Below are 11,362 nucleotides of genomic sequence, written 5' to 3' on the forward strand. Positions count from 1 at the left end.
CAGTTGGGGACAACCAGGCCTGCAGGGGAGGGCTGTTAGGGGTGACTAGGCCTGCATGGGAGGGCACTTTGGGGCAAACAGGCTGGCAGTGGCGCAGTTAGGCATCTTATCAGGTTGGCAGGGTAGTGGTTAGGGGGTGATCAGGCTGATAGGCAGAAGCAGTTAGGGGAAATCAGGAAGGCAGGCAGGCAACCAGTTGGGAACCAGCAGTCCTGGATTGTGAGAGGGATCCCAAATTGGAGAGGGTGCAGGCTGGACTGAAGGAAACACACACACCCCTGTACACGAATTTCATGCACCGGGCCTCTAGTATGCTAATGATATGCTAAGGCCACTCAAATGCTCCCTATGATGTACACTAAAGACCAGGGGATACATGCTCCAACCGGTAGGTTACCTAGCTCCTGGGGTCTGGCCGATCAAGATTGAGCAAGATGGGATGGACAGGCCCTGGAGCCCTCCTGCAGTCCCTCCCTGGCTGGCCCACCTCTCGTGTCCGTCCCTGGCCCAGATCGTGCACCAGTGGGGTCCCTCAGCCTGGCCTGCACCATCTCATAATCCAAGACCCTCAGGGGATGTCAGAGAGTTGTTTTCAGTCCAGTCATGCTCAACATGGGAGCTGACCCCTGGTGGTCAGTGCGCTCCCACAGGGGAGGGTGGCGCTCAGCCAAAAGCCGGGCTCACGGCTGGCAAGTGCAGCAGTGGTGGTGGAAACCTCTCCCAGCTCCGTGGCAGTGCTAAGGATGTCCGACTGTCAGCTTAGGCCCGCTACCCAGGAGTAGCAGGCCTAAGTCGACAGTCGGACATCTCCCGAGGGCTCCAGCACTGCAAGAGAGTGCAGTCTCGGTGAGAGCCCCCTCCTGAGTGCACAAATTTCATGCACCAGGCCTGTAGTTTTAATGTATTCAGAAGCTTTCTTTATACAATTATCTTGGTTTAATGAGTATCAAAAAATGTTTTTTTTTTAATATATTGATATTTCACAGAGTGGAAGGGAGAGGGATAGAGAGCTAGAAACATCGATGAGAGAGAAACATCGATCAGCTGCCTCCTGCACACCTCCCACTGAGGATGTGCCCGCAACCAAGGTACATGCCCTTGACCGGAACCGAACCCGGGACCTTTCAGTCCGCAGGCCGACGCTCTATCCACTGAGCCAAACCGGTTTCGGCTCAAGAAATGGTTCTTATGGATAACATGTACATGTTTAATGAAATTATAACTCTGACTAAAGGTCTTTCTGTCTCCCATTATCACCAGAGTACACATAATGGAGATAGCAGTTATCAGTGGATTGAACATTGGGAAAACTTTAAGCAGGAGACATGTCTTAATCATCGCACAAGTGAGCTTGCAGAGGACCATTCTAAAAGTGGAAAAGTCATTGACCAAATGTCCAGTCACAATACACGTCAGGTTATTCTTACTGTGGAGAAGACAGACAAAGGAAGTAAATGTGTCCAGTCTTTTCAGCAGTCTTCAAATTACAGTGAACAAGAGAATATTCATGCTTGGGAGGAGGCTGACAAATGGAATCCTTGTGGTAGAATCTCCAGACAAATGTACAATCTAAATGGACGGGAAAAAATCCATAGTGGAGAAACACCTTATAAATGTATAGATTCTGGTAAAACATCTAATTGGTCTTCAGGTTGTACTCTAAATCAAAGAATTCGTACTGGAGACAAGCCTTACAAATGTAAACCATGTGGCAAAGCCTTTAAATGTCGTTCATCTCTTACTGTACATCAGGGAAGAATTCATGCTATTGCAAAGTATCACAAACTCAGGGCAACAGGAAAAGGCTTTAGTAAGCCCTCAAGACATACTCAACATCATAGAAATCATACAGAAGAAAAGACTTATAAATGTTCAGAATGTGGTAAAGCCTTTAGCCTACCCTCAACCCTTATTCTTCATCAGAGAATTCACACTGGAGAGAAACGTTATAAATGTAGAGAATGTGGTAAAGCATTCCTCCATGCCTCAAGCATGATCAGACATCGGAAAGTTCATACTGGAGAGAAACCTTACAAATGTAGCGAATGTGGCAAAGCCTTTAGCTTTTCCTCCTCCTTTAATCGCCATCAACGTATTCATACTGGAGAGAAGCCTTATAAATGTACAGAATGTGGCAAAGCATTCATTGAGTCCGCAGCCCTTATTCGACATCAGAGAGTTCATACAGGTGAGAAACCTTATAAATGTACAGAATGTGACAAAGCCTTTAGGCGGTCCTCAAGACTTAGAATTCATCGGAGAATTCACACTGGAGAGAAACCTTATGAATGTAGAGAATGTGGCAAATCCTTTATCAGCCATGAAGGTCTTACTAATCATCAAGGTGTTCATACTGAAGATAAGCTTTATAAATGTACAGAATGTGGTAGAGCATTCCTTATTGCCGCACATATGATTCGACATCAGAAAGTTCATACTGGAGAGAAACCTTACAAATGTAGAGAATGTGGCAAAGCCTTCAGTGATTCCTCCTCCCTTAAGAGGCATCAGACAGTTCATACTGGTGAGAAGCATTACAAATGTAGAGAATGTGGCAAAGCCTTTAGGCAATCCTCATCCCTTAGTTATCATCAGAGAGTTCATACTGGAGAGAGGCCTTACAAATGTAGAGAATGTGGCAAAGCCTTCAGGAAATCTCAAACACTTACTGACCATCAGAAAACTCATACTGTAGAGAAGCCTCATGAATGTAGAGAATGTGGCAAAGTCTTTAGACGGTCCTCACAACTTACTTTGCATCAGAGAGATCATACTGGAGAGAAACCTTATAAATGTACAGAATGTGACAAAGCCTTTAGACAGTCCTCAAAACTTACTTTGCATCAGAGAGTTCATACTGGAGAGAAGCCGTATAAATGTAGAGAATGTGGCAAAGGATTCAGTGCGGCACAATCTCTTAATTATCATCAGAGAGTTCATACCGGGGAGAAGCCGTACAACTGTAATGAATGTGGCAAAGTGTTTAGGCTTTCCTCACACTTGTCTAGCCATCAGAGATTTCATACTGGAGAGAAGCCTTATAAATGTAATGAATGCGGCAAAGCCTTCAGTGAGTCCTCAAACTTGAAACGCCATCAAAGAGTTCATACTGGAGAGAAGCCTTATAAATGTAATGAATGCGGCAAAACCTATACCTATTACTCATCCCTTTATCGTCATCATGGTGTTCATACTGGAGAGAAACCTTTTATGTGTAATGAATGTGGCAAAGCCTTCAGTGAGTCCTCAAAACTTACACGCCATCAAAGAGTTCATACTGGTGAGAAGCCTTACAAATGCAAACAATGTGGCAAAGCCTTTAGCCGGTCTTCACAACTTACTAATCATCAGAGAGTTCATGCTACAGAGAAACCTTAACAAATGTAGATAATGTGGCAAAGTCTTCAGTGCATTATCAATCCTAAGTTATCATCAGAGGTCATATTGCAGAAAAGTCCTACCAATGAAGACAATGTGGCAAAGCCTGCAGGCACCCTTCAGGCCTTCCTGACCATCAGATAACACATACTGGAGAGAATCTTAATGAATGTAGAGACTATGGCCACGCCTTTCACCAGTCCTCACACTTTACTAAGCATCAGAAAACTCACAATGGAGAGAAGCCTTATACACATAGAGAATGTGGCAAAGCCTACAGGCATTTCTCAGTTCTTATTATTTTTGTTTTTAATTTATTGATTAAGGTATTACATATGTGTCCTTATTCCCCCATTACCCCCCACCTCCCATTCATGCCCCCACCCCCCTCTTGTCTGTGTCCATTGATTAGGCTTACATGCATGCATATAAATCCTTTGGTTGATCTCTCCCCATACCCCCACCATCCCCTACCTTCCCTGATGTTTGACATTCTGATTGATGTTTCTCTGTCTCTGGATCTATTTTTGTTCATCAGTTTATGTTCATTATATTCCACAAATGAGTGAGATCATGTGATATTTATCTTTCTCTTCCTGGCTTCTTTCACTTAGCATAATGCTCTCCATCTCCATCCATGTTGTTGCAAATGGTAAGAACTTCTTTTTTACTGCAGCATAGTATTCCATTTTGTAGATGTACCACAGTTTTTTAATCCACTCATCTGCTGATGGGCACTTAGGCTGTTTCCAAATCTTAGCTATGGTGAATTCTGCTGCTATGAACATAGGGGTGCATATATCCTTTCTGATTCATGTTTCTAGTTTCTTGGGATATATTCCTAGAAGTGGGATCACTGGGTCAAATGGGATTTCCATTTTTAGTTTTTTGAGGAAACTTCATACTGTTCTTCACAGTGGCTGCACCAGTCTGCAATCCCACCAGCAGTGCACGAGTGTTCCTTTTTCCTCGCATCCTCTCCAGCACTTGTCATTTGTTGATAATAGCCATTCTGACAGGTGTTAGATGGTACTGCATTGTTTGATTTTCATATCTCTCATGATTAGTGACTTTGATCAGGTTTTCATATGTCTCTTGGCCTTCTGTCTTCTATCGTCAAGTGTCTATTTAGATCAGTTGCCCTTTTTTTTTTTAAAATATATTTTATTGATATTTTACAGAGAGGAAGGGAGAGGGATAGAGAGCCAGAAACATCGATGAGAGAGAAACATCGACCAGCCGCCTCCTGCACACCCCCTACTGGGGATGTGCCCGCAACCAAGGCACATGCCCCCGACCGGAATCGAACCCGGGACCCCTCAGTTCACAGGCCAACGCTCTATCCACTGAGCCAAACCGGTTTTGGCAAGTTGCCCATTTTTTGATTGGGTTGTTTATCTTCTTTGTTAAGCTGCATGAGTTCCCTGTAAATGTTGGAGATTAAACCCTTATCGTTGGTATCATTGGCAAATATGTTCTCCCATGCGGTGGGCTTTCTTGTTGTTTTATTGATGGTCTCCTTTGCTGTGCAAAAGCTTTTTATTTTGATGTAGTCCCATCTGTTTATTTTCTCTTTAGTTTCCATTGTCCTTGGAGCAGTATCAGTGAAGAAATTGCTTCGGCATATGTCAGAGATGTTTTGCCTGTGGATTCCTCTAGTATTTTTATGGTTTCTCATCGTATGTTTAAGTGCTTGATCCATTTTGAGTTTATTTTTGTTTATGGTGTAAGTTAGTGTTCTAGTTTCATTTTTTTGCATGTATCTTGTAGAGGGCCATCTGGGAAGGCACATGGATACTTTTTTAATTCTTATTCAGCTGAGCCCAAGGGCACTGGCAGAATCCTGTTATCAGTACTGATTCCATGTACTTGGAATGAGGAACAAAAAGGACCTTGACCCACCCAAAATAAGGAGCTTACTCAGATCCTGATGTATAGGATTGGGGCACACCCTAAACTCCTTTTTATCATAAAATCCCTTTTGGAAACCAATAAATATGCTGTGTTGTCTGAGGTGAGTGTGACTGTCTCTCTATCAGAGGACAGGAAGCCACCCGGCACCCAGCTTGAATCTATTTCTGTTTCTTGTCTCTTTCTTTCTCTAATTTCTTAACCCCCAGCTCCTCCCCTCAGGAACCTGTCTTTCTCCCTTTCCATGCGGGACGCGGAAAAGGAAGAAACACTGCACCACATATCTGACGAATTTTCCCAACACCATTTATTGAAGAGACTATCTTGACTCCATTGTATGCTCATGCCTTCTTTGTCAGATATTAATTGAGCGTAGTGATTTCGGTCGATTTCTGGGTTCTCTATTCTATTCCATTGATCTATATGTCTGTTATTGTGCCAGTATCAGGCAGTCTTATGATTTTGAGAAATGTACAAAAGCAATTAAGTGTACCTGAGAGACTTTATACTAAAGATAGTCCTTACAAATGTAGAGCATGTGCAACAGCCTGTACCCACACCTCAAAATTTACTGAGTAACGGACGTTTATAGTGGAAAAAATGTGAGAAAGACTTTAACCTTAGGTCTAACCTCAACATTTTAGCAATCATTCTAAAGAGGAAGAGCAATAATATAAAGTTTTCATACAAAGATTTAACCATGGTTTATCATTGAGAATGATCAAATAAGGTCTTACAAATTATGAGGCATATGTCAAAGTGTACATCTTCATTTATATGTCATACAACATCTTATAATTATTACTGAATAGAAGACCAGCAGATACAAAGAATGTGACAAAGCTTACACAGTATGCAAACGTTACCCAGCATCAGAATTCATACTGGGGAGAATCAATACAAATGTAAACAATTTCATCAGCATCCGTAGCTTATTCCTTACACTGGCATTCATTGTAGCAGGAAACCTTAAAACTGAAGAATGGGAAATTGTATAGTAGGACCTAAAGCCTCAGTCAATATTAGGGATTGTAAATGGGTGGAAATTCTACGTTCATGATATAGGAGGAAGGAGTTTTGTTCAAAATACACAGTTTACAAAACTCCAAGGTATTTATACCTTAAAGTGACTTTAAAATGTAAACACTTGATCAAAGTATGTAATTGATTATGACTTTTAAAGTATCACTGAATTCACACCAGATAAGTAGCCAAAATGCCTTTCAGGTATTGTTCTAAATCACAAAGTTTATTACACAGTGTACTCCAAACTTTAAATGTTGTTAGGTAATATTTTTATACTTGAATATATAAAAAATTGTTTCCATGCCAAAACCGGTTTGGCTCAGTGGATAGAGCGTCAGCCTGTGGACTGAAAGGTCCCAGGTTCGATTCCGGTCAAGGGCATGTAACTTGGTTGCGGGCACATCCCCAGTGGGAGGTGTGCAAGAGGCAGCTGATCGATGTTGCTAATCGATGTTTCTCATCGATGTTTCTGACTATCTGTTCCTCTTCCTTCCTCTCTGTAAAAAAAAAAAAATCAATAAAATATATTTTTAAAAAATTTATTTCCATATGTACAGTTACTTAGAGTGTTATTTATATTTAAATCATTTGAGGTATTTTGAAAATGAAATATTAATGTGATTCTACTCCCATATCACTTGATGCTGCTATGTTTTATTCCTGGTGTATGTGCGAGTGAAATCATGGGGTTGATTGACTACCTTAGAGATCTGTGAGCTGTTGTATATTATATGGACTTCACTTATGCACATTTTTTCTATTAGACAATTACACTATTGAATAAATCTAAAAATAGTTCTTGAGTTTTGTAAATGATGTCATCGAAATTACTTGCTTTTCTGTGCCAATGTGTTCGGATGAAAATTTTATGAGGGCATGTCCATTTGTGGTTTTGATGTTTAGATGACTGGAACTACACTGAGGACAGTGCTGTCTGTGTAATAGGTTTTCCATAATTAAGAGGAATATTGCAATACCAGTGACATTGTTGTACCCAGGATGCAGAATCGGCATGAACTCTGCAGATGGAGAGAGGATACCTTTCCCAGGCTGCAGGGCTGGCTGAACTCAGAAAAATTAAATCTATTTCTCTCATTTTCCATTTCCTGTTCCTCGGGTTTTTCACTTTGTCTTCTAGGCTGCCATTCCTTTTGCAGTTTTATGACCACAGCATGTAAAGCTCTTCCTTTCCCACATCAGCCTTTGAAGCCTCTGTAACTTCAACTCAGTAGTTTGGAATTTATAATGCAATGACTGACATTAGAATTTGGCAAATATTTTGCTTTATTTTCATGAAGTAGGTCGCCCACCATTCGGGTTCTCATGGGGACACCTATAGTTTTTAATATGAATATGAAGTTTTGGAATACCAGAAATTGGCATCTGTGTACTTTGCAATTGGAATGATTTTTCTTGTCCTGATTTTCATTGGAAAGCTTAGTAATTTCTCATTGTTACTCCTTTAACTTCTTTATTGGGATGGAATTAACCCATGTTATACCGGTTTTATCCTCACTTTTTTAATATATATTTTATTGATTTTTAGAGAGGAAGGGAGAGAGAGAGAAACATCAATGATGAGAGAGAATCTATTCTCTCTTGAATGTAGCCTAATGTTGGTCATTGTTTCTAGAGAAACCCCAGAGTCGTTGGCAGCTTTGCAGTTGAAATCTTTTATTATTTTGGATGCAAAGTTACTTTGTATATTCACGGCCTGAGCAGAGGTATGTCCATTGGCATTATCTGTCCCTGGAGTGTTTTCGAAGCCATCACTGTAAGTTCCAGGGATAGCAGGTAAGCAGAGATTGAAATGAAATCGCACAGTTTTTACTTCTCTAGTGTCCAGTGCTGAGTTTGTACAAGGTCGTAAACATCAGTTCCTACGCATGTGCCACCCAAAAACTGACAAAATCATTGCAGAGACAAGATGTTCAATAATCTACTGTACTTTCTGACATACCCCTGGGGCATTTGTATGTATATGTTTCTCCTGATATGTTGTGACTGGGACTCATCTGGTCCAGGGGCTTAATGAATTCGTTCTGTTACAGGATATACTATGGGATCTGGATCATTCATAGAATTCAGTCCCATCTAGACAATAGTTCCATTTTCTGGTAGTGAGGAATGTTGAGGCGATGTATTGATACAAAATACACATAACATGTTTTTTTTCACGTGGCCATTAGGAAAATAGATGAAGAAGACACTGTCCCTTGGGTTAGTGGGCATTCGGTCTTTATTTTGTCCAGAATGCATATTTTTCCGCTTTGGGGTGAAAAACTTTAAATCAGATTTCAACTATTTTTTTTCATGGCACACGTGAACTAATTACTGAAATTCAGTGGTCCACCAAAATAAATAATTGGCTAACCTAAAAAAAAAATGTCTGATTTTGATCCATGCACACCACACAGCTGTTACTGTGTTGGCTGTTGTCACTTATTTTGTTTTATTTTATTTTAAATATGTTTTATTGATTTTTTACAGAGAGGAAGGGAGAGGGGTAGAGAGAAACATTGATGAGAGAGAAACATCGATCAGCTGCCTCCTGCACACCTCCTAAGGTACATGCCCTTGACCGGAATTGAACCTGGGACCTTTCAGTCGCAGGCCAGCGCTCTATCCACTGAGCCAAACCGGCTAGGGCTCAGTTATTTTACTTGACAATCTATGGGTAATGTAGTCTTTGCTATTGTCTAAACAGTCACTGTTGCTTGTTTTAAAAATTCTTGCAGGCCCTGACCAGTTTGGCTCGGTGGATAGAGCGTCGGCCTGCGGACTGAAGGGGGTCCCAGGTTCGATTCCGGTCAAGGGCATGTGCCTTGGTTGCGGGCACATCCCCAGGGGGGGGTGTGCAGGAGGCAGCTGATGGATGTTTCTCTCTCATCAATGTTTCTAGCTCTCTATCCCTCTCCCGTCCTCTCTGTGGAAAATCAATAAAATATATTTTTAAAAAATCCTTGCAGCACACTACTTTGCCTGTGTGACACCCCAGTTGAAAATCACTGCTGTAAACTTATAAAATCCATCTTATCTAATGTGTCATTTGAGACCACTTTTTCCTAATTGATTTATTTCTCTGGGAGATCTATTCATTGATGTCAATGGGAAGTTAAAGTTCCCTCCTATGATGGAATTAATTAATTTGAAAATGCCAATAACTATATACCTTTCAATAATCACATACAATATAAATGTTTTAACTGCTTCAACCAGAAGACACAGGGTAGCTGAATGGATAGAAGAACAAGACCCTTAACATACGCTGTTTACTTGAGGCAAAGGCTGTTTCTTCTGTCAGTATTTCCCCCCATAGGTTCCTGTGCATTTGTGCACATTAATACATCACTACACATGTAGTCTCTCTGTTCCTGGTTTGTGTAGAGCTGCCAGGGCATCCATCCCGATGGGGCCCCTAAGCAATCCTTACTGACCAACCTGGCTGATAGTCCAGAGCCTACTTGCAGGCTCTAGTCCATGTGTGGATAGACACCCCTTCTCAACGTGATCACCACCAAAGCCTGTGGCTGAGTTCCATGTTACTGCCTCATGCCGAGACATGGGGTAAGGAGGTTAAGTTCTTTATGTGAACATAAAAGGAAACAGGAAATCTAGCTTTCAAATGTTTACTACCATCATTTAAACCCAATATAGCCCTAACCGGTTTGGCTCAGTGCATAGAGCAGGGGTGGGCAAACTTTTTGACACGAGGGCCACAATGGGTTCTTAATCTGGACCGGAGGGCCGGAACAAAAGCATGGATGGAGTGTTTGTGTAAACATATAAATTCAAAGTAAAGGAGCAGAGGGGAGAGCAAGAGAACCGGATAGAACAGCCGGATCCGGCCCGGGGGTCGTAGTTTGCCCACGGCTGGGATAGAGCGTTGGCCTGCGGACTGAAAGGTTCCAGGTTCGATTCCGGTCAAGGGCATGTACATTGGTTGCGGTCACATCCCCAGTAGGAGGTGTGCAGGAGGCAGCTGTCAATGTTTCTCTCTCATTGATGTTTCTAACTCTCTATCCCTCTCCCTTCCTCTCTGTTAAAAATCAATGAAATATATATTTAAAAAAAACACCCAATATAATTTTAAACTTGAAATACAGAAGTTAATATTCATTGTACTGTTTACTGTTGGAATTCTGAAGATGGAGCTGGTGGATTTTGCATCAACCAGATCACATCTGTACGTTCCACAAACATTTCTAAAAGCTTATTTCCAATACAGTGCCTCCTGGATTTCTCAGAAATAATATGAGTTTTGAAAATTTTTAAGTATTGTTATTTTACTATGTTAAGGTTTTATTAATATATATATATATGTTTGTTTTTTTTCTTCAACAGTATTTTTATTTGAGGTAGAATCTAATTCATTTCCCCTTGAGTATGGGCTGGCTTTACTGATTTGCTTATAATGCAAGGCAGGAGGAGTAACACTGAGTGACTTCTAAGGCCAAGTCATAGGAGGTAATATAGTTTCTGCTAGACTCTGACATATGCCTTTGGAGCCCAGTTGTGTGAATCCTCCCAGCCCAGGTGTCAAATATAAGTGAAGAATCCATCAAAAGGACACTAGTCCCAGCCACCATTGAATTAATTTTGTCTCTCAGAAGTCTTTCCAAATGTTTTCTTGGTTGGCCTCTCCATGTTGGCACTTCATTTGAAAGACTTCGTCTTCTAATTGCGCAATAGTCCTTTCAATCTCATAATTCTTGTTTTTTAAATAAATCTTTATTGTTCAGATTATTACAAGTGTTCCTCTTTTTTTCCCCCATAGCTCCCCTCCACCTGATTCTCCACCCCACCCCATGCCCTTACCCCCCGCCATGTCTTCATCCATAGGTGTAAGATTTTTGTCCAATCTCTTCCCGCACCCCTCACACCCCCTTCCCCCAGAGCATTGTCAGTCCACTCCCTTTCTATGTTTCTGATTCTATTATATTTACCAGTCCATTCTGTTCTTCAGATTTTTTATTCACTTGATTTTTAGATTCACTTGTTGGTAGGTATGTATTTGATGTCATTTTGTTGTTCATAATTTTTATCT

General features: G+C 41.2%; 1 protein-coding gene across 1 annotated transcript in view; it reads left to right on the plus strand.

Annotated features, from left to right (window-relative positions):
• Window positions 1–5,445, plus strand: part of LOC308235114 (uncharacterized protein) — a 34,008-nt gene extending 28,563 nt beyond the window's left edge. The window contains exon 5 of the mRNA XM_080643784.1: window positions 1,261–5,445. Coding sequence (XP_080499910.1) covers window positions 1,261–3,378 — 2,118 coding nt within the window. The 3' untranslated portion in view covers window positions 3,379–5,445. The remainder of the gene's footprint in view (window positions 1–1,260) is intronic.
• The last annotated feature ends 5,917 nt before the right edge of the window (window positions 5,446–11,362 follow it).

The sequence above is a fragment of the Plecotus auritus genome (genome assembly GCF_963455305.1).
Source record: "Plecotus auritus genome assembly, chromosome: 10".
Lineage (NCBI taxonomy): Eukaryota > Metazoa > Chordata > Mammalia > Chiroptera > Vespertilionidae > Plecotus > Plecotus auritus.